The 27,490-nt window shown below is 34.2% G+C and overlaps 4 protein-coding genes across 8 annotated transcripts; 2 read left to right on the forward strand and 2 right to left on the reverse strand.

Moving 5' to 3' along the window:
- Nucleotides 1–1,101: 1,101 nt before the first annotated feature.
- Nucleotides 1,102–10,369, forward strand: LOC125211538 (alpha-glucan phosphorylase, H isozyme-like). The gene is made up of 16 exons (XM_048111377.1): nt 1,102–1,358; nt 2,098–2,338; nt 2,659–2,838; nt 3,120–3,296; nt 3,391–3,476; nt 3,594–3,783; nt 3,864–3,956; nt 4,276–4,460; nt 4,570–4,687; nt 4,770–4,898; nt 5,580–5,798; nt 5,891–6,094; nt 6,211–6,369; nt 6,736–6,999; nt 7,398–7,588; nt 10,003–10,369. The coding sequence occupies exons 2-16, from the start codon at nt 2,120–2,122 to the stop codon at nt 10,127–10,129; spliced, it is 2,541 nt and encodes an 846-aa protein (XP_047967334.1). The 5' UTR covers nt 1,102–1,358; nt 2,098–2,119; the 3' UTR covers nt 10,130–10,369.
- Nucleotides 10,370–11,350: 981 nt separating this feature from the next.
- On the reverse strand, nt 11,351–14,332 carry LOC125211539 (serine/arginine-rich splicing factor SR45a-like). Of its 5 annotated transcripts, none has more exons than XR_007174536.1 (7): nt 14,140–14,332; nt 12,833–12,855; nt 12,661–12,741; nt 12,515–12,571; nt 12,233–12,382; nt 12,046–12,129; nt 11,351–11,968 (listed from the first exon to the last, which is right to left on the reverse strand). XR_007174536.1 is itself a non-coding variant. In XM_048111380.1 (6 exons), the coding sequence occupies exons 2-5, from the start codon at nt 12,853–12,855 to the stop codon at nt 12,319–12,321; spliced, it is 225 nt and encodes a 74-aa protein (XP_047967337.1). In that variant the 5' UTR covers nt 14,140–14,322; the 3' UTR covers nt 11,351–12,129; nt 12,233–12,318. The 5 variants fall into 5 exon arrangements, 3 of the variants coding, with proteins under 3 accessions (XP_047967337.1, XP_047967335.1, XP_047967336.1); XR_007174535.1 differs by having other exon boundaries at nt 12,046–12,114; nt 14,140–14,328; XM_048111380.1 differs by having other exon boundaries at nt 11,351–12,129; nt 14,140–14,322.
- Nucleotides 14,333–15,413: 1,081 nt separating this feature from the next.
- LOC125212507 lies at nt 15,414–17,450 on the reverse strand. The gene is made up of 4 exons (XM_048112700.1): nt 17,143–17,450; nt 16,719–16,811; nt 15,832–15,969; nt 15,414–15,728 (listed from the first exon to the last, which is right to left on the reverse strand). The coding sequence occupies exons 1-4, from the start codon at nt 17,362–17,364 to the stop codon at nt 15,687–15,689; spliced, it is 495 nt and encodes a 164-aa protein (XP_047968657.1). The 5' UTR covers nt 17,365–17,450; the 3' UTR covers nt 15,414–15,686.
- A 6,762-nt stretch (nt 17,451–24,212) lies between these two features.
- Nucleotides 24,213–27,317, forward strand: LOC125214736. The gene is made up of 3 exons (XM_048115870.1): nt 24,213–24,362; nt 24,541–25,943; nt 26,722–27,317. The coding sequence occupies exons 2-3, from the start codon at nt 24,700–24,702 to the stop codon at nt 26,972–26,974; spliced, it is 1,497 nt and encodes a 498-aa protein (XP_047971827.1). The 5' UTR covers nt 24,213–24,362; nt 24,541–24,699; the 3' UTR covers nt 26,975–27,317.
- The last annotated feature ends 173 nt before the right edge of the window (nt 27,318–27,490 follow it).

The following is a 27,490-nucleotide window of genomic DNA, read 5'->3' on the forward strand; positions in this document are numbered from 1 at the left end:
GGCTTAATACACATACCTGTGTCGCTATAATATTATGCTACATTTGGCTTGCTTTTTAGCTTATAGTATTTACTTGAGCGCACATAGTTTCTAGTGGGGGATGTGATTTTTTGTATTTTACTTGTACTAGTACTAGATGCTACTAATATTTTGCGATTTACTCCCTCCGTCCCCGATTAAGAGTCACACTTTGACCGGACATGGGTTTTAAAAAATGTAAAGAAAAGTTGGTTGAAAATGTTAGTGGATTGTGAAACCCACTTTTTTATATTGGTTTTATAATAAAATGTGAGTAAAGTGAGTTAGTAGATTGTGGGACCTACTCACCATTTATGATAAAAATGAAGTGTGACTCTTAATTGGGGACGAAGGGAGTACTTCTGAAGGGAAGACTTTCGATTCATTTACCATCTTAAGCAATAAATTAGTACTCCTACTACAATTTATAATGTTGCATTGAAGGGTAAGGTAGATATGTCAATTTAGCAAAAATCAATTAATAGGAGCAATATTTTTACATTATTATCTCTTATTTTATCCATTTAATTTATAAAATACTAGTACTACTAATTTTTAAATTTCATGTCAAAAAATATCTCAATTAATATGACATGGTGATTTTGACAATTGTATTTGTAATAAAAAAAAAATTAATAAAGAGAGTGAAGCCTAGTCTAAGAGCAATGCATCAATCTCAAAGCTCACATCAAAATGCGGGACAAATCTCGTGACAATGCGCGCGCTTTTGCCATCTCACTCCACCGCCACTCCACACGTGTCGAGCCATTAACTACCAATCATAAAAAAAATTATTGTTTGACATTCACGAATCATAAAATGAAAACCAAAATAAATTTTCAAGCTTTTTTTATATGGAGTATTTAATTTGAGTTGAAAAAATCTGCTAAAATACTTCAGTTGTTCACCAAATAATAAAACAATAGTTTAAATAATTAGTTTCAAGTATATATTGTGAGAGGATTAAAGACTCAATTGAAAAGAGGTTGACGATTAGTGGACTGATTAAGTCAGGTCTTAGAAACGTACAAGCTCGTTATGCTTTAGGTACTACTAATATAAATCGAATTGCGATATTTCATCGGAGGTGGCGTCGTCTTCTTCCTCCTCACTGATATTTATAACCTTCGGAATCCCACTCTCCACCAAATCACTCATGACCACAAACCAGAGCTGCCGTTACACACACTTTCTCTTTTTTGCCTTTCTGTCACTTTCTCTCTCTAAAATATCTCCCTCGCATAATTCTCTTATTCCACTCGTTAAATAGCTCGAATTTGAGGCGTTTAGTTTCAATTGCATTATCATCGCGATCCTTTCAGATTCGGAGCGAGCATCTGGTAATCTGCTTTCCTTTTTCTGCTTTTTATGTGATTTGAGAGTTGCTTTGTCATATTCAGCTAGATCGCCTGCTTTTTTTATTTAAGTTTTTGGCAGTTCCTTCAACTAAATCGCAATATGCTGTTTCTTCCTATGGAATTGTCGTTTCCTTTTTTTTCACAACTTGTGAGTTTGAATTTGTGTTGTGTATTGGAAGCGAGCTGGAAAAGTAGTATGGTTTGCGAGTATCACCGACGTGAAATGTTTCGGTGAATTTTTGATGTTTTGCTGTTTCTACCTATGGAATTGTCGTTTCATTTTTTCACGACTTGTCACTTTGGATTTGTGTTGTTTGCGAGTATCACTGAGTGCAATGTTTCGGTGAATTTTTCTGTTTTGCTGTTTCTTTCTACCTATGGTCGTTTCGTTTTCAATTTTTATTTATATTGTTTGCGAGTATCACCTACGTGTAATGATTCGGAGAATTTTTTCTGTTTTGCTGTTTCGTTATACCTATGGAATTGCCGTTTCTTTTTTCTCAACTTGTGGCTTCAATCAGGGAAAGGATCCCCTACTGTGGTTATGTGTTGTTTGCGAGTATCACCGACGTGCAATGTTTCCATGAATTTCTGCTGTTTCTGTCGTGATAGTGAATTGATTTCATGAAAATCACGTGAAGAACCTTTCTGATGGAAGAAACATATGATACAGCATCCGTTTGTTGAATGCATCTATTCATTGCTTTCACCTGTTTTGTAGAGGCTAGTGAGACCTAGCAGGCATGGCAGATACAGTGAAGGCGAATGGTAGTGTGACTGATAGGGTTAAGATTTTGGAGAAGATTCCACCGGTTGCGAATCCGCAGGCCACAGAGCCGGCTGAAATTGCGTCTAATATCAAATATCATGCTCACTACAGCCCTCACTTTTCTCCCTACAAGTTTGAGCCGGAGCAAGCATTCTATGCTACGGCGGAAAGTGTTCGTGATCAGCTGATCAAGGTAGTATTTCAGTCTTGAGTGGTTGTTCCAGGAGTTCAGGGTTCAAATTCTTTAAATACCTCAGAAAGTAACAAATTAATCAGTATTTCATGCCAGTCTAAAGTTTCATTGATAATTTATTGAAGAGGAGGAAAAGAATTATATGAGCTTTACCATCTAGTTTCACATACGCAAGAGATTCTTAAAACCATAACCTCCGTTGAAATTTCTAGGAATCGATTGAATTTATATTAATGCATATCTTTTATTCTAGAGTATGATTTCAGATGTCATATTACATTTAAATATAAACTGATTCCTTTGTTTGTACAATATTACAGCAATGGAACGACACATATAGCCATTATCACAAAGTCAACCCTAAGCAAACATACTATCTATCCATGGAATATCTCCAAGGTCGAGCTTTGACAAATGCAGTTGGAAACCTAGATGTGCAAGATGCATATGCTAATGCTTTGAAGCAACTCGGTTATGCACTTGAGGAGATAACAGAACAGGTAAGTTGGTGAAATTACTCATTTGCATGCAAAAGATATTGTCATAGCTATATGGCCATTCAGCAAGATTTTCAGAAGAGTAATCTGGCATGGTGGTGTGCTCTTTATACTTGATTCTCCTGATTCAGCTCAATTATGATTATTATGCAGTTTGTCAGCATAGAGGCAGGATTTTAGGTTTCATTTTGTTGAATGTTTCTGTTGTAAGCATTTATTCTGAATATTCTTTTCTCATTTGCTTTCCAATATGTGTTGAGGCTGGTTTTAATTGAATGCAATAGGAAAAGGATGCTGCACTTGGTAATGGTGGTCTAGGAAGGCTTGCTTCTTGCTTCCTTGACTCAATGGCTACTTTGAGCTTACCTGCTTGGGGATATGGTTTGAGGTACAGATATGGTCTATTCAAGCAACTGATGACCAAAACAGGCCAAGAGGAAATCGCTGAAGATTGGTTGGAGGTCTGCTGACACCTACATCCTAATTTTGTTAATGCTAGATTAGCTCATTCTTTTGGATAATCGTAATCTTTCATTTCCTGATTAACTAATGCAGAAGTTCAGTCCTTGGGAAATTCCTAGACATGATGTAGTCTTCCCTATAAGATTTTTCGGTCAAGTTGAGGTCAATCCTAATGGCTCGTAAGTGCGACTGTCAAATGCTCCTTATTTTACCATTATACAATTAGTTTGTGGACATAATGAACCTTAGTTTCTTCACGAATTCCTATTCATGTGATCTTTCTGAAAACATTTTAGACGAAAATGGATCGGTGGAGAGGTCATACAAGCTGTTGCATATGATGTACCAATTCCCGGCTATAAAACAAAGAACACTAACAGCCTTCGTCTCTGGGAAGCCAAAGCTAGGGCTGAGGACTTCAATTTATTTGAGTTCAATGATGGAAAATATGAATCTGCAGCATTGCTTCATTCAAGGGCTCAGCAGGTAAAGAGAGAGCAGTTCATCTTTTTAATTTATAAAATGAAGTCCCTCTGTATACTCATGCAAGATGCATATTCATCCAGATATGTGCTGTTCTGTATCCTGGAGATGCTACTGAAGATGGCAAACTTTTACGACTGAAGCAGCAGTATTTCCTGTGTAGTGCATCACTTCAGGTTTTGGGGGCATCTTTACCCAGCTTTCATTATTTTCATTGCATATATGAATTCATGTCATTTTATTTGAGTAAATATTTATTTATGTTTTGGATTTTACTTCAAAAAATTGACTACCAAGTATGTGAGCCAGTTTCGCATTTGTATGTAGATCCTTTTAATCAAGAAGTTTTTTAAATATTGTTGAGCAGGCACTATTTCATACTAGTAGTTAAGAGTGCCTTACATTCAGTAGTGACAAATTCCCTTGAAAATAATTTCTGGCTTATACTCACCAAGTAGTTGATCTTCTCATTTAATTGCGGTATCAATAATCCAGGACATCATTACTAGATTTAAGGAGAGATTAGGCGGAAAAGATAATATCCAGTGGTCTGAGTTCCCTTCTAAGGTCGCTGTACAACTGAATGACACACATCCAACTCTTTCAATACCGGAGCTGATGCGTCTTTTGATGGATGATGAGGGACTTGGATGGGACGAAGCTTGGGATATAACCAACAGGTGCTTCTTGCTTGGTTGAACTTATTGTTGTATCTTAATATTAAAATTATGTTATTTCCTTCCAATGTGGTGATGTGACTTGTAGATATAACATTGTGTATTCTTCCAGGACAATAGCTTATACAAATCATACAGTTCTGCCGGAGGCTCTGGAGAAATGGTCACAGGCTGTCATGTGGAAGCTTCTTCCACGCCATATGGAAATTATTGAAGAAATCGATAAGAGGGTAATTTATAGTTTAAACCAAATCCTTTTTTGTAACTATGCATCAATCAACTTGAATTTAGTGTTTCACCTTATTTTTGCAGTTCATCAAACTGATTCAGTCAACAAAACCTGAGCTTGAGGGAAAAATTTCTGATCTGCGTGTATTGGATAGCAACCCACAAAAACCAGTTGTGCGAATGGCTAACTTGTGCGTTGTGTCGGCTCATACGGTAAGAGTTTGACTCTGCTCATTCATGTATAAAGCGGGATTCAGTTTGGTAAAGCTGCTTACTTGAGAAACTTGAGTTTATTTCTTTCGTAGTACATTATGGCCTTATAAATCCTTTTCAGGAAGATAACTGTTCTGCTAAACAAGATGAGCTATGCCAACTAAAATGGGTAAATTGGATGTTACAAATATCTTTCTAAGTTTATTTCCTTCAAAAGTTACCATTTAAGATGATATCTGTTCTGCTAAACAAGAGAGACAATCCCAATTAAAGCGGGTTAATTGGATGTAACAAATAGCTTTCTTAGAAATAGCAACTAAATTCAATTTTATGCTGGTTTTATTATCTATTCTACGTGTGTTGTCATATACATATATTGAAAAGGACCTGGATTATGTAAAACAGAATCCTCAGGGAAGTTATATTTACGATATATCACGTCACACCCACAAAATTCATTCTCAGACAACATCATTTTGGCTGGTGCGCTGGAATATTATAAGACTGGATAAGATTCACGATTATGTTAAATCATCAACGCATGAGCACGGCGCTTTTCAGTTATACGTTGATGATTTTTATTATGTATCAATCCTGCATAAAGATGCTTAGACTCTGCGACTTCTTATCATGAGCATAAAATGGTTAGGAACTGAGTCATTGTCCTCTCTCTTCTTGCAGGTGAATGGAGTTGCACAGCTGCATAGTGACATCTTAAAGGCTGAGTTGTTCTCTGATTATGTCAAAGTATGGCCTACCAAATTTCAGAACAAAACCAATGGTATAACTCCCCGCCGATGGCTCAAATTTTGCAACCCGGAGCTTAGTAGTATCATCACCAAATGGTTAAAAACCGATCAATGGGTTAATAATCTCGACCTATTGGTGAATCTACGGCAAGTATGTATTATGATATTCCCATTCAATCATCATAATTTAGATGGATTCTTTCTTGCTGGATCAGCCATTGCACTGACTGTGTTTTTCCAAAGTTTGCCGACAGTTCAGAACTCCAAGCTGAGTGGGAATCAGCTAAATTGGCAAGCAAACAACGGTTGGCAAATTATGTACTTCAGGTCACTGGTGTTAGCATTGACCCGAATTCACTTTTTGATATCCAAATCAAACGGATCCATGAGTACAAAAGGCAGCTGTTAAACATTTTGGGTGCTGTTTATAGGTACAAGAAATTGAAGGTGAGGCGAACTTTTGCTACTATGAAAACTCTTCTTCGATACTAACTTATAAATTATTCAATCCAGGTAGTAATTTTCTGTTGATAGTAGTCTTTAAATAAGTTTCTCTGACGCAGGAGATGAGCCCAGAAGAACGTGAAAAGACAACACCTCGTACCATCATGATCGGAGGAAAAGCTTTTGCAACATATACAAATGCTAAAAGAATTGTTAAGCTAGTAAGCGATGTTGGGGCTGTTGTGAACACTGATCCAGAAGTCAATGCCTTTTTAAAGGTATGCCCCCTCCTATATCTCTAATTCCTCTAAAACTGAAGTGTGATTGCTTCGTATGTAGTATTCTAGTATGCATCCAAATGTCTTACTCCCTCCGTCCACAAACACTAGTCTTGTATTTTTTTTAATTTTGGATCATTCATACAAATTAATCACCTTCATTTTTTGGTCAATTTCTCTCTGATGAGGTGGACCACGTTCTCCTTTAACAATACCTCAAACACTTTACTTTCTATATCTCTACTCTACTTTATTAATATGCAATATTGAACATGCATGTGTTAGTATTCCTGCTGACGGCTTATTATATGCATCGTCATTTCTTTCACCCTCTTGCTTTCTTATCAAAATTTTCCATCATCTCAGGTTGTTTTTGTGCCCAATTACAATGTCTCTGTGGCTGAGGTGCTTATTCCAGGAAGTGAACTATCACAGCATATAAGTACAGCTGGTATGGAGGCAAGTGGCACGAGTAACATGAAATTCGCTCTCAATGGATGCCTCATTATCGGAACCCTAGACGGAGCTAATGTTGAGATCAGAGAAGAGATCGGTCAAAATAATTTCTTTCTCTTTGGTGCCACAGCTGATGAAGTTCCCCGGTTGCGTAAAGAAAGAGAGCAAGGACTGGTAAATAAATGCTCGTGTCCACTCTACTAAATTTTACATGTTCTATCCAGTCTATAAAATGCAACTCTACATAGCTGGTTTGATTAACATATCGAAACCTTTGGCTTCTTTCATTGATCGGAGAACTAGAACTAGTATGCTTAGGTGAAAGAATAAATTAATTGCAACTGACTAAAAAAAATGCTTGAAATGGTTAGAATAGATTCAGTAAATACGTTATTTTTATCCACTGATGTCTATTGATCATGGAACCATATAACATGTCTCCAGAAATAGTATATCAGCTGTTAGTTTTACTTTTCTACATCTTCAGGAATTCCAGAAATGATGTTTCGTTTCTCTCACCGTGTAGTTTTCGTTTCTCTCACCGTGTAGTTTTCGTTTCCCTTACTGTGTAGTTTAAGCCAGATCCACGATTTGAAGAGGCCAAACAGTTCATAAAATCTGGAGCATTTGGAAGCTACGATTATAGTCCACTGCTCGACTCACTCGAGGGTAACTCTGGCTTTGGCCGTGGCGACTATTTCCTTGTCGGTTATGACTTCCCCAGCTACATGGACGCCCAGGCAAGGGTGGATGAAGCTTACAAGTAAGTTGCTGAAACTCTTCCCAGTTATAATACTAATATTCTGCAATGTGCGAAAAATTCATGTTTGTCATTTAATTGAATCAGGAAATGAATGAAAATTCCTTCGTAATCTGTCTATTGAAGCTACTAAAATAATTAGAACAGTAATCGTAGGCCACCAAAGAAAGGAATTTTTATTTTATTTTTTTGATTAAAATTTGCAATGCATATTTTTTTTTCTGAAAAGATTGTGAGTGTGTAATTACGGAATTACCTATAGTTGCAACGTAAATGGGGTTGGGAATTGGTTTTTCTATTGGCTACGCACTTATAAAAATTGATCATACGGGAGTGTGGATTTAGAATTCCTTAATCTTTTCTCTCAAGCATGCTGTATCACAGTTCACACTACTCTGGACCATTTTCTCCATGTTCTTATGTTTCTCATTTTCCGAACTACACTAGCATTTTTGTGGCAGAGCTACATGGCGGGGTGGTTGGGGTGGGGGCATAGTCCCAATTTCCAAAACAATTTTGAATTTTTCCATGGCTATTTTAAAATAATCTTACATTAAAATTATAAGTAATTTTTACAAATAATTATTAGTATTACTTAAATTTAAGAATCAAAAATTTGTTCTGTACCGGAGTTTTAATCTTATGTCTAATTCATTTTATCTATTTTTGTTATTCCTCTTTCTTTTAGATTAATATCTGTGTTTTAGTCTTATGTCTAATTTGCTTTAATCTTATGTTTGCTATACTAATATGCGGAATTTATAATGATAATGTAATTTCTAGAGATTTGTTAACTTTTGTATAAGTTAGAGTTTAATTGTTGTTTTGATTTAATTTCAGAAAAGTCCTTGTTGAAAAAGCTGTGAATGTCTTTTTAGGTCCCAAATATAAAATGCTCTGTAATTGAACATAGTATATTCGGTCGATTCGGTTAATAACATAACTAAATGCTTGAAAAAGATTACCGAAACCAATATTAAAATAAGGTTGGTTAACCAGTTAATGTTAATCAATCAGCCGATTAACTTATCAGTTTGTCGGTTAACCCATAGAACCGAATTCAATGTAGTCCACCATATGAAATCCTCATCATCTCTGTATAACTTTCATGTACAATGCATAATTGTATGTGTTTGCCTAAGTTGATTGATTAACTTTAGGAAAGGGGATGATTAACTAAAAATGCATAATTTAATCTAGAAGTATAGGAAAATAAATGTTCTTGGGGATTATTCAATTCTTTATAACTAACTGTTCTAAATAATGAAATGATGAATCAAAAATCCTAGATTCAAATATTTTATCTTAAAATGCTATAGTTAAGCATAGAAAATAGTAGCAACTATTATTCAATTAAGAATTTAGATTAATAAAATTACAAAATTGAATTTATCAGTTAAATTGTTCAATTATGGATTTAATCTCATAACCAGTGCTAATACCAATATCGAACCATGTTAATCAGTTATTAGGACATTTTTTGTTTTGAATCAATAATTAATAATTTTATCCCCGTATTTAGGGCATGTTTATTTGCCATTTTTCTTTTCTAGGAAAGTAATCTAATTTCTTAATTTAAAAATTTTGTTATTTTTTGTATTCAAATTGGAAAAGTAAGTAGAATTCTTAAAATAGGAAAGTATTCCTACAACTTTTCAAGATTCTGATTTCTAGTTTTTTTTTTTCTAGGTATTTTTTCCTAGTTTTTAGGACTCTTATATATTCAGGTATTATTTTAATTTATATTAGGAATAATACTTAATTATATAAATAATTAATAATTTATTAAATAGTTTATAGTATAGTTATTTAAATTTTGAATCATATAAAATAATAATAATAATAATAATAATAATAATAATTACTTATTATTGGTATTATTTTATTATAAATTCATAACTGATCAAGAAAGCCTTAATTAAAATTTTAAATTATGAATTTATTCAGTTATAATATTAATAGATAATTATGATATAATAACTATTTTTATTATTATATCAATAATATGATGTTAATAACTTATTAAGAAAATCTTAACCTAATTATTTAATATATGCATCATAATTATTATCATTATCTCTTAAAATTATTAATTATATTATTAAAATTTTATTAGTACTATACTTTTTTGTTTGTCAAATCAAATAGTATAAAATTTAATATCGTGATATTTTTTCAAACATGGAAAAGTAAATTACTAGGAGTCATATATTTAAAATTCATTTTCCTAGGAATTATTTTTCATGTCTAACTTTACTTTATGTGAAATAAACATGTCTTTAATCTTAATTGCTTGACTATGTGTTTGTTTGGACATGGCATCCTAGCTGCTTTGATTATATGTTTGCTTGCCACACAACTCCAACAAATGCCCAGTAACATTCTTGCTCAAAATTTCCAATTTCTTTCTGTTTCAGGGACAGAAAGAAATGGACAAAGATGTCGATACTTAGCACCGCAGGAAGTGGTAAGTTTAGCAGCGACCGAACCATTGGCCAGTATGCAAAGGAGATATGGAAGATAGACGAGTGTCGGTTGCCTTGAGCACAAAAGCGTTCCAAACATACACATCCCAAGCTCTACTTGCAACATGACTAGTTATACTTGCACACAAGAAATCAGTTCTGAGAGTCATAGTATTACTAGTTTTCTTAAAGTCATATTTATTGTTGCTTTCATTCTGCCTTTGGTACTTTCTCACAGGCACTTATAAGCTCCGTGTAATAATATGAATTCATTCCAGTCAAGTTCGTAAGCTTGATTATGAACCTAATGTTCAATTAATTAGTCTGGAGAAAACATGATTAATTAAATAAATAAATTTTTATTTTGCTAATTTAATCAATATTACAATATCTTAGATTTCTGCAAAAAATAAATATATATTGGGCATAAATGTATATCCTATTCACATTTTATCTGTGGAAACCACTACTTGATACTCCCTCCGTCCCACTTAAAATGCAACATTTGGGAACCGGCACAGGATTTTATGTAGTGTTGTTTTGTGAGTTAATGAAGAGAGAATAAAGTAAAAGAGATGAAAAAGTAGAGATAGAGTTGTTTCTATTTTAGGAAACGTTTCATTTTTAATGGGACAATCAAAAAAGGAAAACGTTTCATTTTTAATGGGACAGAGGGAGTACTAATTTCAGCTTAAAATCCTCTCTCGGGTTTAGTTTTGTTGCAATCCATAAAATCAAATGAGTTAATTTTCGTATTATATTTAACCTATAAAATCAAACGGCCCTATAGGTTTATTATTGAATATGGAGTATTTGTTAATTTTCTTGTTATATTTAACCTATAAAATCGGTCGTCCCTATAGGTTTATTATTGAATATATTACAACCTATAATTGTTTATCAATTTTATTTCTTACAATTCAACCTCAATCATTCTTATCAATTTTTTTTATCAAAATTTGATTGTTTTTTTTATCAATTTCGATTATCAAAATTCCACTCAAACAGTGGAATCATAACATATTAGTAGCAAGTATATTTTATTTTGTATAAATAATATCAAAATGAATAATAAATTGCTATACATTGATTAAAACAGAATAAAATTGGTTAATTTAACACTCAGATAAAATCATAAATTAGCTACAATTACTCTCATTATGCTAAAATCAACAAATTTTGAAGTTCAGAATATAATTGATACTAGTAGTGAACTCGATTGACTCTATTTAGATATATATTGCCGATGTGGTGTTCTATTTAGATATAAACTCGAAGAGGATAACCAACATACTAGGCGTAAAAAGTAATACTATGACTATCACATCTTCAAACAATCAAGTGGAAAGGCAACATAAAATCCCAGATAATAGCTAATCAGTAAATACAGTTTAAGCCCAGTAAATATTAGCAACATAATAGCGAGCATGGACACCCTAATGGCCTAATCCAATCAACCTAAATAACACAAAACCCTTCTACGACAAGAGAGCTACCACCACCTAGGACTAACGGATCTAGACAACACAGATGGGGAGGAAGAAGATGCATTGGGACTCCTAGTATGGATTCTCGACGAACGAGAAGGCAAGATGCTTCTAGAGTAGCTCCTAGGATTCGAGGCATCCCTCCTTATGCAAGGCAAGAAGCTGCTACAGCTCCTATTCTTATCAGACAAATAACAAGGCAAATGGCTTCTAAAATAAGACAAGTAGCTAGGGGAACAACAACACTCTACGTGAATAAAAATAATGCTTAGTACTTCCATTTCCACATACGTATTAGAACGACAACGCACAACATGAAAAAAAACAAATGCCAGATAAACACTTTAACAATGACAGATCATCTCACCTTGAACTGTTTTCAGCCTGAGATACTTTCCCGGAGTAGGTGTCTGTCCCCTCCATCGTCTAGCCTGAAAGAAAACATAACCCACAATCAGTTTCCAGTCAATGCACCAGACACTACTCTGTAAATCATGACATAGTTAACCCTCTGAATTTGCTGATGTATTTGATTTGATTTGTTAGTTTTGGTGAAGAGCTGTTACACACAGCTACCCTGTTGCCAAAGAAACTTCAACAATCCAATACAATAGTGAAAGCTTCAGCTACAACATGAATAAGACAGCATACAGATAGAAAATAAACAAACAAGAAATTGCTGAAAAAATTCCTACCTTCTCCACAGATATAACCCTGCCATCAAGGACAGATCGGTCCAAGTATTTGATTCAGCGTTCCGCCTCCTTAAGAGAGGACATAGTCACGAATCCAAACCCATGCGATTCCCTTGTATGTGTTTCGACAACAAGGTGAACTCCTTCGACCTGAATACCAAAGTTACAGCACAAAGCATAAGCAGAACGCGCCAATAACCAACACATTTCAAGGAAAACTCCGAGCACTACTGTTAACAAAGAAAACATAGGACTCATCGACACAAAGATCTCCAAGTTTACCTTTCCTTCACATACAGATTATTTCCTGGATTCTCAGCATCACTGGAATCATAGCTCCTGAACATGAATTACAGTCAGAATTAAGATGTCCAAAAGAGAAATCCTCAATAAATTTACACAATCGAGCCATCGAGGTACTAGACTACCTTGACCTACTCCTTGACAGAGTCAGGGACGTTGAGACAGACCTACTGTTGCGCTTATAGTAAGGTGAAGGGAATCTGTAACTGCATAAAATGTGGAGTACCAAAAAATGGTTTGAACAAATTCCATGTGAAATCACCAATTGCAAGCGTGAAATTAGCATCTAGCAAACACCTTGTTCTCCTCGAGTACGACATCTGCATTCACACGCATCAAATAGAAATCATCAGATGATTGAGAATCGAAGACAAAACAGTTACAGTAAGACCTGCTGTAACAGGTATAAGTTCAAGGGAATGATCATGTGAATAGTAAGAGAATAGATTCAAAACTTTATATGATTCAACCTTGAACCTATTTAAATGTAGAGGATAACATCGGAAAAATTTACAAAATTAACTCAGACACACAATACAGAAGATAGGTTTCAGCGATTTAAAGAGGAAAGACGAAGCTACAAGCTGAAAAAACAACATTATAAAGTGGTTATTGCGATTTTAATCGGATTCCAATCGTAAACTAATCACCAAATTTTCGATTATCCTACAACCACTGGGAGCATACCTTAAAACTGAATACAGAAAAGTAGAGAAAACTCTAATGAATGGTAGATAAATACATGGAAAAATAAAAATAAAATAAGAGAACAACATTGCAGCAAATTAAATGTGTGCATTCCTCCTAAAACAAATACTGTAAATCTGTTGCGCAAAAAACAGAAACCACGCTTGTAAAATGGATACAGAAAAGCACAGAATGAAGGCTGGATTAATCATAAATCCACCGAAAATAAAAATAAAATATATATACTACTCAAAACACGAAAACTACATTGCAGCTAAGTTAATAATTGGAGTATTTGAATTCCTCCTAAAACAAACAGTTCCAAACATGTGATGATCGAATAGAAGCGCAAAAAACAGAAAGCACGCAGTAAAATTGATACAGAGAAGCACAGGAAACTCTGAATGAAGGAAGGACAAATCCACCGGAAAAATAAATATAGAACATATACGAAATAGGAAAACAACATCGCAACTAATTTATTAATCGGAATTCGGAAAGTTTAAATTCCTCCTAAAACAAATAAATCCACACATCTAATGATAGAAAGAAAGCATAGCGTAGAATGGATGCAGAAAACTCTGGATGAAGGATCGTTGAAATCATCGAAATATAAAAACAAAAATATACTCCTTAGAATAGGAAAACAGCATTTCAGCTAATTTAACAATCGGAAACTTTGAATATAATAAAATGATCGATCAAAAGCGCAAATAATTTCAAAAACATAAAGCGATTGGATACCGAAAACTCTAGATGAAGGATCATCAAATTCATCGAAATGTAAAATCGAAATATACTTAGAATAGGAAAACAGTATTTCAGCTAATTTAACAATCGGAGACTTTGAATTTAATAGATCCGCACATGTGCTGATCGAAAAAAAGCGCAAAAATATCGGTGAATATCTAACTGACCTTGACGAGCGACGGCGTAAAGAACAGACGGCGGAATTGGATCTCTCTCTCTCTCTCTCTCTCTCTCTCTACTCTCCTCGCCAACCTCTCTCAGTTTCTAATTTTGATGAAAATTGCGTGAGGTGTATCTCTAATTTTGTTTAACCATTTTATATGAAAATTGCGTGAACTAAAGTTGAATAGTTAATGGATTGGTCTTGAATGTTGATGATAGGCTTTAAATTTTTGTGTAAAGTCTATTCTATGAAAAGCTAAATGAATAGGAAACATAAGTAGTGCAAAATAAATGTTGTACTCATTTGTGAAAAGTACGCCTAAAAAGTTATTAGTCCACTTTATCTCTATAATGTGAGTTCTCCTATAAAAGCGACGATTAGTATCTGTGAGAATGCCTTTGGTCACATGCATTCTCATTTGAAAAGCGATAATATATGTAATGTAAGAATGTACTTATTTACCCTTATACTATGTGTTTTCATCTAAAAAACGATGACTAGTATTCATGAGAATCCACTTGTTTACTTACCTTTATTCCATGAATTAACGACTACAAGGAAGGCATCGACATGCCTACATGATGTCGTGGGGGGCTCATGGATAGTTAACCATTTTGAAAATTTCTAAGTATAGTAGTAGTAATTTTATGGTAAAATTATTTATTAAGCTATCAAGTACGGAGTATTATTTATTTTATTAAATTTGATAATCAGGACTTTGTTTTTATGTCAAAGATTTAATTAGTTCAATAATTAATTTTCAATCTTTGTTACTTTTTTAGATTAATATCAAGAAAATATACTAAAAATATTTTATACTCAGAAATTTTTATATGGTGATTATTTTATTTTAAAAATTCGTACTAATAAAGTTATAAAATGTGTTCTTGAACATCAGCACAAATAGGGATGTGATCAGATCAATAAATGAAATTCTGTCAAAAATCAAAGCAAATCTCAGCCTTTGGATTTTGTGATATAACCGTTAGATTAATGTCATGTGCCATCTAATAATATAGATAATGTAGGGTAATAATGTAGCTTGGCTAATAATGTAACGCGCTTTAGTCCAATAATGTAGATTTTGTATTCTAATAATTTAGTTTGGCTGATAATGTAACGCTTTTAATATAATAATGTAGCTCGGATATTATTATCACAATCATCCAATCTAAGGATCCAATGACTGGGATTTGCTTTGATTTTTGTCAGGATTTCACTTATTGGCCATAGTGCACCCCCACGGATATAGGCCTTTTTAGCCCTGATATGCCACGGTGAAAGATGAAATAAATATTGCTCCAGATTATTTAACACATAAATGGCGTAATAACACACAAATTGCTCAGCCAACTAAGTAACTGCAACACATTTCCTAACTGACTTCAGAAATGGAATATATTAATATTACAAGGGCAAGAATCTAAGCCAACAAATACACACATCACTCAAAGCCAAATCACTGTAATCCATCAAAACACTCCTTCAACTTGAATCCATGATTCAAACTCCAAACACATCCAACACCGAATGCAATGATCAAACCACAAATCAGCAGTCACTCCTACTGGGCTTATCACTTGTGAAATCCACCTAAAAGAGGCAGTCATGTTGGTGATCAAGAAAATGAGTACTGGAAACGTGCACACGAGCTACACAAAGATGAATCGAGAATGGAGATCGTATGATGTGTTACCTCAGTTGAAGGAGATGGAATCCAGTCATTAGTAGCAGGGTTCCCCTTGCTCGAGGCGTGGCATTCTGTTGTGGTTTCACCTGCTATGCTGAAGTCCTTCTCGTTTGTGTTCTCCATTTTTATGAACCCTGTTCCAGTCTGCCAAAATACCAATAATTCAAAATGGACCAAAGTAAGAGAGGGAATTTGCTGAAATTCTTGGTTTTACTATATTCATTTTTAGTTTCTTGACTAAAATGTTTGTTCATAGTAAATATACAATGTGAACCCTGTTCCAGTCTGTCAAAATGCCAAGAATTCGATATGGACTAACATAAGAGATGGATTATTTGCTGAAATTCTTGATTTTACTATCTTCGTGTCTAGTTTCTTCATCAAATGTGTGTTCATAGTAAATAGACATTGTGATTGTGTTGAGGGATATGCAGATGAATTTTTTTTTTCTTTTCAACACTTCAACAATTTCATAACTCAAGAACCAACAATTGACCAGTTGTTTTACATGATAATTAATCAGTCCACTTGGATTTTCAATATGTCATAAAACCAAGACCTCGAAATGGACCAAAGTAAGAGATAGATGATTTGCTGAACTTCTTGATTTTCCGATATTCATTTTTAGTGTCTTTATCAAATGTGTGTTTATAGTAAATAGACATTGTGGTTGTATTGAGATATGCAGATGAATAATTGTTTTTTTTTGTTTCTTCACACTCATTTACAATTTCATACCTCAAAAGCAACAATTCACCAGTTTTTTAACAGGATATTAGTATCTACTATCGATATAGCTAAAATCAAAATGCACTAGGATATCTAACACCCATAATCAAGGTACGTAGCACTAAATTTTGATTGAATTGAAGTGTGACGGAGTTGATTTTTACCGTGTGATGCTGCTTGTCAACGCAGTTGAGGTCCTTGTAATACTCAGTTTCTGTAAATTCTTCATCAGGTTTGCCTCCAGAGTAAACCAATTTCTGCAATACGTGTAGAAATCATGTCCCAAAATCAGTATTCCGAATCAATCGACCTATAAATTTGCTCGATAAGATAACTATGAATTAAACTTGCAAAAGCACCATAACTAACAAAATTCAGAACAGAGTGTCCACAATTTAACAAAACGTCACATACAGTGAAATTCACCGAGTGACGTTAAATTCAGTGAGTTTTGGCGGATATATCGTAACAGAAACTCAGATCGAGAAGCAGCAAACTCTAATTGTCGATCAAACTTGAGAAATCCTTCCATCACAGAACTCACATTCCAATTTCTAAATCTGCAGCACATCGAAATTCAAAACTAACCTCAGTATCCTTCTCGAGCTGCTGGAACTGAGCGTGCTCGGCAATAACTCCGTCGTCGGATGAGAGAGCGTCGGTGTAAACGGCGGAGTGGTCGCTCCGCTGAGGCTTGGTGTGGCGCTTCGGCGCCGCCTCGTCGAAGCGCTCGCGAACAGCCGCCTCGACCTTCGCCGCCTCCTCTCCGCTCAAATGGACGTCGCTGCGGTTCGGCCTCACGTACTCCATTTTCTCACTCCGGATTTGAGCTGATATGATCGGTGAAATGTGAAATGTGTGCTTTAGAAGAAGAAGATATTTTATGAGAAGTATTATTGGCGAGTGAGATATTTTCTGCAATTTTGTACGGTTAGTTAGTTTTATATATTTATTTTTTTAGTTTCCGAATTTATGAGTCTGACACGACATTGGCAGGTGAGATATTTGTAAATTTTATTCATGAGTTATGATAACAAATTCATTGGTTAATAAATAAGTTTCCGATTAACAAATCACGAGTTCATGTCCTCATAGGTATATGCGCAAATAAAATTCATACGGGTAATCATGAAGAGAATTTTGCTCATGCCTATAGTTTTCTTAGAGGAGTTCATACTTTAGAATCCCCTCCACAGGGCTTGGTATTTGGATGTGCACGATAGACTTGATATTTCTTATGCTCGCTAATTTTTCCTTATAATCAGGCGGTGGTCTGCCTTCTCTCACCAAAAAAAAAATCATATTGATAATCTTTTAGTGAGAAATACTTTGTAATTAACTAGTTTATGTTATGCATGATAGTTTTTCCGATTAAATAAGGACTCGACGGTGAAACTTCAAAAGACATTCTACGAGTCGTACAAGGCACAAAAGTAGGAGATCATTAGATTAAAAAAGGCTTTGGAACTGGAGACAAAAGATACCTTAGATGTGGGCTTGGGCTGCACAGTGCGGTAGAGTTAGGGCGAAACAATACGAGCTTGAATTGTGATCATAATGGAGAAATGGTTGTGGGTTCTCCGTGTGTTATGTTTGATATAGTTCATAGTATTTACACTTTTGATCTGGATTTACCTCTTTTTATAATTGGTTTATTGTTTAGTTTTTATTGTTGGGCCTTTTAGATATTCTAGCAGGCAGCAGCCCATCCCAAGGGATGGCAGCAACAACATTATACATATCAATCCCCTTAGCTTTGATCACGAAACATAGAACTAGACAAAAAAAAGCTACAATAGAAGCATTTTTTCAAACTATTTTATAATTCTCTTTCAATTGAAGTATTTTCTGTCAAACTATTTTATAGTTCTCTTTCAATTGAAGTATTTTTGTGGATTTTAGTATACGTACACAGGAGCGAACACAGGTTAAGCTCTTCCCAAAAAATATTTTCCTTTCATCCCATAACTAAAATCTTTTGAAATTTTCAAAAAATTGTCTTTAGCCCTTATTATATCAAGGTTATTGAAGAACAAATCACGTTAGATTAATGTGGGGCTGAAGCTGCTGAATTGAATCTGAGAATTCAAATTTGCAGACATGAATTGAGAAATAAATGGCTGTTAAAGCTGTTTTGAGGATGATGATGACCCACCAGATCCTAAAATAGTAAAATATATCATATGTATATATTTGGATTAATAATGCTAACCTTTGAAAGCAGCGTCGAGTGCGATTGACCGTTGATTTCAATATGGAGTACTAGTATAAAAATTATTAAGTGCAGCGTCTTTATAGAATGAAGTGAACACAACTCTTGCTATAAAGACACTGGAATCGTAGCAACTTCAAAGGCCAAATTTACTTAGTATAGTTTTCTAGCCTTCATGGACCGACATTAGAGTCAATCAAGACCCAACCGAAGCCTATAAATCAACGATTGGTATCATCGCACCAATGGCAATGGCATTACTAATGGCCATAATGAGATTTTGTTTTGTACAAAATGTATGAAGTAGGACCAATGTTTTAAAAACCGGACTGGCGAGCGAATCGGCGAGACTACTGGTTCACGGTTCAACTGGTCCAACCGGTCGAACCATCGGTCGAACCGTTTTACTGTAGCATTTATATATATATGAGTATATAATTAAATACATATTTATTATAAAACACTTGGTTTCAAAACATGTAAATAAACAAGCATTAATGCAATATATAATTTAATTTTAAATAATATAGAGATATATAAGTATAGATAAAGCATATATATACCAATTCTTAACGAGTAATACAAATAATGTAAACATACATATTCATATGTTTATTATACTATGTATTAATTTTCATGTTATGAACACTTCTCCCATTATATATTCTTGTTATTTATTTTCAATCTAAGCATTAGTAATTAAAACTTTATTTGAAAGTTCATTAAGATTTATTAATTTTAGTTATGATATAAAATATGTATATAGTTTTTAATTATAAATATACAATTAGTATATAGTTAATAATTGATATAATATGAAGTAGTACATATTAACAAAACAAACTACATCCCACATTGAAAAAGTAAAGGTAAATGATTGTAAAAGATGACTATAAAATAAGCTTTTCATCCCACATTGAAAAATGAAAGAACAATCTTGTGGAATACTTCTATAAAAGAAAGACACAAGTGATTTTTTAAGCTAGTTTTTATAAATTCATAGGCCCACTACAAGTATGGGTTAATATGAAATGAAAGTTTAGTGTAAATTTTTTTTAAATTGATTTTTAATTCATTTTTAAAAATCAAAAAATTTGGTAACCGGTTCCCGGTTTCCGGTCCAACTGGCCGGTTCATCCGGTCCAAAACGGTTCAATGCTCCACTGGTTTTATATGGTGAATCAGACCGAAGAGGTCACTGGTTCGCGGCCGAACCGGTCCAAACCGGTTTTTAAAACACTGAGTAGGACCGTGTTTGGTGTTGCTATCAATCTAAGGCAACAGGAGATAACCATAAACAGGGCAGCCGTTATCATGTCGACGAGGGAGGGCCCACATCATCTCCAATTATGGGCTGCATTCTTCGCTTTCATTTTGGGCCGTTAAATCCAGCAACTACAACAATCATAAAATAAATACTAAAATTTAATAACATATCACTAAATAAAACTTTTAGCCATAACCGTTGATCGAAGTGTATATTGCACAAATTCAGTTCATGTGAAACAATTTGCAGATCATGGCAGCGAAACTTTATTGAAAAATAGTGTAATAAATTATGCTAATATAGCAATGGTGAGATGTGAACTTAAGTCATTTCCCCTTGTAAATTATTGTTTTGCGAATACCCATCTCATTTTAATTCAATTCGATTTTAAAGAAATTTACAAAAATAAATAAAAAAAAGTGAGAGTCATTCTTTTATACTCCATATTATTATTAAAATAAAAATTTAAGTTAAACGTTTGAATTAGACTCTCTAAATACTCCTTGTTTAAGTCCATTTACTTGACTATTTAAGATGCTCATTGTTAGAATTTATTTGTCTATATTTACACGTGACATCAATTCAATTCACTTGCAAATTTGCAATAAGAGTAAATATATTGCATGAAACTTTAATCAAATAAAATTTTCAGATAGTAGGGAGATGAATGGACGTACGATATTTATTCTTCTATAACTATCATGTCATATGTGTAAATATGTGTGCATTACTATTGGCAAAATACATTGTTTCATCCTAAATGGTCCAACATTTCCGTCGTTTACCGAATTATATTTGAATTTATTTGAGAAGAAGTTTTACTGCTAACAGTACTACCATAATTTAAAATGCAACCCCATTGCATTTGTGATTTTCTTTTTGGATACAACAAATATTTTGTGAATCTACTAAATATTTAATGTACCCATACTGGAGATTAGCTAGGACCCATGAGTATTATATACACAATTTTATAAACTTGCAATATCTCAAAAGATATAATTATTTTCCAAAAAAAAAAACTACTTAACATTTATTAACTCGAAAAAGTATCTTAGACTATCTTCAATCTTTTAAGCTTAAACTACAACCCCACGCCTAGCTAACATATTAATTGGCTAACATATTAGTTGGTGATATTTGTAATTATGCATAATCATAATGAATAATGATTGCAATAGAGACTAATAGCTAGTATTAACTTTCTATTCCTAAAAAAAAAATCACTTGATAATTTCTATTCCTAAAAAAAAAATCACTTTCAAATTATCAAGTATGTCACGTTGAAAGCGTAGTTATATATTTAAAGAAATAAAATAAATTATCACATTTTTAATGTCATGTCACAATGATGATTGTCATTATAAAAGAGTAGCTACTAGATAATTAGCTGTGGCCTGTGAGTATGGGAAATAATTGGTTAAGTAGATTTTGTTGAGGGAAAAGTTGCAACCAATGGACATTGAAGTAGAGACAAGAAAGGGAATATTTTCATAAAATAATCATTTCTTTATCTAACTCCATCTTTCACCGATATGAAGGCCATTTCATTTGCTGCCATTGCTTTATAAATAATCATATCTTTATTTCTCAAGTTCTGATCCATAAAATCATTTTAGATATTTTATTAATGTACACCCAGATCCAGAATTTATTTTAATAATCTTAAATAAGATATATTCCAGATATTCAAATATCAAGGTTTCCATGAAAAAATCTATCATCATTTGATTCGACATATATCGCTTATTAAAGTTTGCAAGTTGAAACTATACACTTATTTTAACTTCAATTTAATACGAAAAAGTTGCAGTATAGTACTCCCTCCGTCCCATAAAAATTGAGATAAAACTTTTGGGCACGGAGATTAATAATTTATATTAAATAAATAGGAGAGATGAAAAAAGTAGGAAAGATAAGAGAGAGTAAAGTAAATGATGGAATAAAATAAGAGTAATTAGATGTTTTGTCTTTTCTTAAAAAAGGAAATGACTCAATTTTGTTGGGACGAACTAAAAAGGAATACGACTCAACTTTTATAGGACGGAGGGAGTACTATATGATTGTTTGTAACATAAATTATGCCAATGATAAAACCACAACGTTGGCTTTCAATACTTATTCATACTTCAATTACTTATCATCGTGTATTCGTTGTTTCACTACAATTTTTATTAATCAATCAAACTTAATTAATTAAATCAGTATTTGTGATTAAGTTATTAAGTCAAATAAAAATATATTATACCATAAAGTATGATTCTTAATTAATTTTTAAAATTATAATTGCTAAATAAATCATGAATTGAGAACAAAAAAAGAGTATTAAAAACAATAACACTAAATAATGCATAAAAATAATACTCAATATGTAAAGATGATCATAAGAATTTTAGAAAATTATAGTATTACTAGTTTTTCATAATTTTTATTATATAAAAACCAGATAAATACATTATTTTAAAATATGATTAATTTATATTTAAAAACAAATTGATACCACCCGTCAGTATTAATATTATCTACTAATTATTAATAACTGAAAAAGACAAATTGAAACGAATGCACCAGTTGTAAGTTGTAACCAACTGTGACCAAAGAGGGTTAAAAAAGAACGGAGGAGAATTTGCCGTTCGAACAGCCAATCATATTTACATAATTCAACTTTGGAAAGTGATTTTAGTAAAATTGATTGTGACTGAAATACTACACAATAGCTGAAATTTAAAATTTATGACATTTTATACTACTCCGTATGTTTCTTTTTTCTTTTTTGTCCAATAAAGCTACTGAGAAGTGAGATCAATAGTCCTTTCGAAATTATTAGGTATTCCTCGGTCAAATACTTAATTAGCATCATGTGATAAGAGCTTAATTTATTAAAAGTTGCTTTTCTAATTTTCCTATAACAAACGTTTTACTATAAAACTAATTAAGAGGAAGATAATTTTTTTTAGTAAAACACGTTTAACTTTAGCTTTGATAAATCCTAACAAAAATATCTCAATGGATGTTTCTTCCCAAATTATAAAATGGCCTAAACAATTAAGTATTACTCCCTCCGTTCCCCGATTAAGAATCACATTTTTCCATTTCGATCCGTCCCCAATTAAGAGTCACACTTTATTTTTACCATAAATGGTGGGTAGGTCTCACATTCCACTAATTCACTTCACTCACATTTTATTATAAAACCAATATAAAAAAATGGGTCTCACATTCCACTAACTTTTTCAACCAACTTTTCTTTACATTTCTTAAAACTCGTGTTCGGTCAAAGTGTGACTCTTAATCGGGGACGAATGAAGCAGTTATTAACAACCAACGGCACTAAAGTTACTTGATAATAAATTGATATATTTTCGTTTTAAAGTACTCCTATATGATTGTTTGTAACTAGAGTGGTTTATGTGCCTCTGTTTATTTTCCATAGTTGAAAACTTACGTCAAAGAAGGAAAATGTGCGAAACAGTTCATGATCCTATCTTCTATAGTCTCTTATTGTATCTCATGTTGAATTTATCATAGAAGACTTTAAATACTTTATGATAAATGCTTGTTATAATAAGAACTTTAATTGACATCTAATTAACCATTAATTAGACTGTGAATCGATCCATACTTCTATCATTAATATGGTTAATTATACCTAAATGTTTAACTTTTGAACTCTCACATTAAATTCTGAACTGAAGTTAGTTAAAGATCAGATATTTTCTTATTATACTAGAATATTGTTATATGAATAAATATATAAATATAAATGTTCCATTTTTTTAACTAATACTACTAATAATGTTCACGTTACCAACTTTGTTAATCAGATTATTTAAATCAATTAAACGTGGCAAATAAATTGAAACGGAAAAACAGAGTATTTTATTAAAAAAAAGTTAAAAATTCCTTTTTTCTCTTTTCTTACTACTTTAATTCTGGGCATATGAGTATAGTAACTAAAATGAAACATTAAATTTTGCGAGTTTGAAATTGAAGATGCAATACAAGAAATATAAATGTATTTTGCAGATATTACAATTGTGCAGAAGATATTTAATTATTTTCTCTCAAATAAACTAGAGGAAAAATCAGACGTACGGACCCACCCGTGTCTTAAATCAATAGTATTTGTACAAAAATACGGTCAGATTCTTTGTGAACGTTCGTACTTACAGTCTCTCTCTAGCTGTCTTGGACTGTTCTCCCCCAAGATTTTTCTTAGCATGTTTTTAGTGTTTGTTTTTCCATTTATTTGGGTGCTGTATTTAAAGGCCTTCGCTCCCATTCTCTTCATTCTTGATAAGCAAAGCGACGCCGCTCGTCCTATTTCCGGTGACTTTTTCTCCCTCTTCAAAGCTTTACTAAATTGGTTTATGCGATTCATCTCGAAATGTGTAGCCTTGATCCGTTTTGAGTGGCTGAAAATGAAATGATTATAAGAAATTGGAATGATTGCTTTTGATTCATTTCGACTTCAATTTGATTGTTTTCTCTCCTTTCCATTTTGTAGGGATTTGTGTTTGAGCTGAAATTTGGGGATTGACGGATTCTGCCCTTTTTCCTGATTCGAATCAACGAGATTTTTTTTTCGGTTATCTTTTTGTGGAAAAGGGATTGATTTGATTCTTCCTTTTTCCCTCTCGATTCCTCGTTTGATTTCAATTGAATTATGGTATTGAAAGTAGCTCCGGCAGCTTCACTACGGTGGTCGCAGCCGTCGCTCCCCCAATCGCCGCCGTCTTGCTCCCAGACACTGGCCTCCGCCATCCCCTCCCCGTCGTCGTCGCGGCGGCGGAGCTTCTCCAGCGGCGACGGATCGCTCCTCCGCCGATTCGTCGAAAAATCCGGCCTATTCCTCGACGCAAACCGCTCCCGATCGCGCGGCGGCAATAAGAGAGCCCGAAAAGCCCTAACCGCCAGTTTAAATTCATTCTCCGACGAAGAATTCTCGAAGCAAATTGAGGAGCTAGCGCTGAGATTCCAGCTCAACGACGACGATAATGCCAGCACCAGTTCGAAAATTGATGAATTCGAGTCTAGATTCGACAATGCTGGTGCGGATGAGAGGGGGCTCGCGGGGGCTGGGGGCTCGGCTTGTTGCTCGATAAAGAAGGCGTTTTCGTCTATGGTGTTTATCATCCGAGAGCTCCATAGCTACACTTTACAAATGAGGTCTTTCTTACACTACGAGGATATGCAGGGGATTGTGGCCAAGGTGCAGAGGGAAATGCATGCGTCGTTCGTGTGGCTGTTTCAGAAGGTTTTCTCGACTACCCCGACGTTGATGGTGTACGTGATGATACTCCTCGCGAACTACAGCGTTTTCTCAATGTCGAGTAATGCAGCAATAGCCTCTACACCGCCACCGATGTGTGTTTCCACCACGGAGGAGGTGTCATCAGTTTCCGTGGTGGAGGAGAAGGGACAGAAATTCGATGCATCTATTGTAAAGACACTGAAGCTGTCTTCCTCGACTGGGAAGGCAGCTTCGGTTGGAGGGGGCAGCGGGGGTGGGGGTGGGAAGTTCCCGCCTGTTGCTAGTGGGACCGAGGGAGATGGGAGGTTTGATGAGTCGAATTATTATGGCACCGTGGCACCTGATGGTAGCGCGTCTTCGTTTGTGAATCCGTCTAGGACTAGTGGGGAGGAGTCTGTCTCGAGCGTGGAGGAGGAAGCAACGTTGTGGGATTCGCTTGTGGAGGAGGCTTCCAAGATGGGGAACGAGGATTTGGACCAGGAAACGAAGAAAGGATTCGTTTCTCCCGTTGATGCGAGGATTGAAGCGGATGATGATTCGGAATATTTGAGAATTGAGTTACTTTACCAAACAGAATTGGCTCAAGAGCCTAGCAATCCCCTTTTGCTAGCAAATTATGCCCAGTTTCTCTACCTCGTTGTTCGGGATCTTGACAGGTATGTATCAAACCTTTTAACCTTTTGTTTGGATTCAGTTTCTTGTTTTTTACTGTATGATGAACAGAGTTTGATTAGGTTTTGATTTGGGATATTATTCTTGGAGCCCTGTAGTAATCTTGACCATGTTGTTCTTGGCTGATTCAAGAATTAGGTTGTTGTTGGGTGCAAGTTGTGTGATTTTTGTGGGGAAGTTGTTGTCTGAATTCGGGTTGAGATTATCGTGGTGATAGCAAGTTGTGTGGTGCAGTTTGTATGTCTTTCTTGAGTGAAAAAAGATGATAAAACATCTCATCTTGGAGTTTTAGAGCCCACCAAATGAAAATATCACCAAAATTTGGCAATTTATTTCTAGGCTGTACTTTGTTGTCTTGACTTTGGAGTGTTGAAAAATCTAAGGGGGGGGCTATAGTCTTGATCCCGACAGCAGTAGACGCAGCCAAACAAGTGTGGTCACCGGTGGCCGGCCCTCTGCTAGGAACCTTACATTTTTGCCATTGATACTGTAATAGTCCTAATTTTGTTTGGAAAATTATCAAGAATCTGGAAAATTATGTTTGCTTTTAACATTTTGCCACTAATTCATTAAATATTTGTGTAGATGGTCAAGATTTTGAAACTCTAGCATTCATATTCCATCATTTTGCAAAAAATTCAAGAATCTTGAAAATATGTTGTGACCATACATTTTTCAAGAATCTAGAAAACATGTTCTTACTTCATTACTAAGAAAATGGCTGGTTTTCGTGTTTGATCTGACAATGTTTGGTTGAAATAGGGCGGAGGACTACTTCAAGAGAGCCACGGAGGTGGAGCCAAAGGACGCGGAGGCACTGAGCAAATACGCTAACTTCCTGTGGGTGGCGAGGAACGACCTGTGGGCAGCAGAGGAGACCTACTTGGAAGCCATTGATGCGGAGCCGAGCAACTCATACTACGCAGCTAACTATGCCCATTTCTTATGGAACACGGGCGGTGAAGACACGTGCTTCCCTCTGAGCTCTCCCGATGCAGAATCAGATGGTCTGTAAAAGTCTTCAACAATGGTGTGATCAAGAAAATCAATCATTTATTGTGGTAATTATCCAGTGAGAGAGGTGAAAGAGGGGTTTCCTTCTCCATGAGCTAGGTTTTTCTTTTTCTTTTTCTTTTTTTTGGGTTTTTAATATTATATATATGTGTATATATATAATATTGCTATCATAGGTGGGGGCTCATTTTATTTTGTTTTTGTTTTTTTCCTTTGTTTTGATTTTGGTGGGGTGCAAAGAGAGATGCTCTTTGTTTTTGATCTTGTACTCCACTTACACAAATGCGATTGGCATAATTGTAATTAAACTTCTTGTTAATAATTAAGTGCCATTTTTCCGGTTATGACATGATTGTGTTTTGCTCGAATTATAGTACTATGTACTAAAATACTAATGAACAAGTATATTTATAATAGAGTAAAGGCTAAAAGTGGTCCCCAACATATGTCCGTTTTATCAATTTGGTTCTTAACATTATCTTTTTGATTATTTAGTCTCTCACAAATGAACCCCGTC

The sequence above is a fragment of the Salvia hispanica genome, chromosome 3 (genome assembly GCF_023119035.1).
Source record: "Salvia hispanica cultivar TCC Black 2014 chromosome 3, UniMelb_Shisp_WGS_1.0, whole genome shotgun sequence".
Lineage (NCBI taxonomy): Eukaryota > Viridiplantae > Streptophyta > Magnoliopsida > Lamiales > Lamiaceae > Salvia > Salvia hispanica.

Coding starts and splice junctions, on each gene's coding strand:
- LOC125212507 (XM_048112700.1), bottom strand. CDS start 17,364: ATGGAGTACGTGAGGCCGAACCGCAGCGACGTCCATTTGAGCGGAGAG. Junction 15,970..16,718: donor TTGACAAGCAGCATCACACG/GTAAAAATCAAC, acceptor GTATTTTGGCAG/ACTGGAACAGGGTTCATAAA. Junction 15,729..15,831: donor TTCCATCTCCTTCAACTGAG/GTAACACATCAT, acceptor TGCCTCTTTTAG/GTGGATTTCACAAGTGATAA.
- LOC125211538 (XM_048111377.1), top strand. CDS start 2,120: ATGGCAGATACAGTGAAGGCGAATGGTAGTGTGACTGATAGGGTTAAG. Junction 3,297..3,390: donor TCGCTGAAGATTGGTTGGAG/GTCTGCTGACAC, acceptor TAACTAATGCAG/AAGTTCAGTCCTTGGGAAAT. Junction 7,000..7,397: donor AAGAAAGAGAGCAAGGACTG/GTAAATAAATGC, acceptor CTTACTGTGTAG/TTTAAGCCAGATCCACGATT.
- LOC125214736 (XM_048115870.1), top strand. CDS start 24,700: ATGGTATTGAAAGTAGCTCCGGCAGCTTCACTACGGTGGTCGCAGCCG. Junction 25,944..26,721: donor GTTGTTCGGGATCTTGACAG/GTATGTATCAAA, acceptor TGGTTGAAATAG/GGCGGAGGACTACTTCAAGA.
- LOC125211539 (XM_048111380.1), bottom strand. CDS start 12,855: ATGTCGTACTCGAGGAGAACAAG. Junction 12,742..12,832: donor TCGTACTCGAGGAGAACAAG/GTGTTTGCTAGA, acceptor CATTTTATGCAG/TTACAGATTCCCTTCACCTT. Junction 12,383..12,514: donor AATCTGTATGTGAAGGAAAG/GTAAACTTGGAG, acceptor TTTGGTATTCAG/GTCGAAGGAGTTCACCTTGT.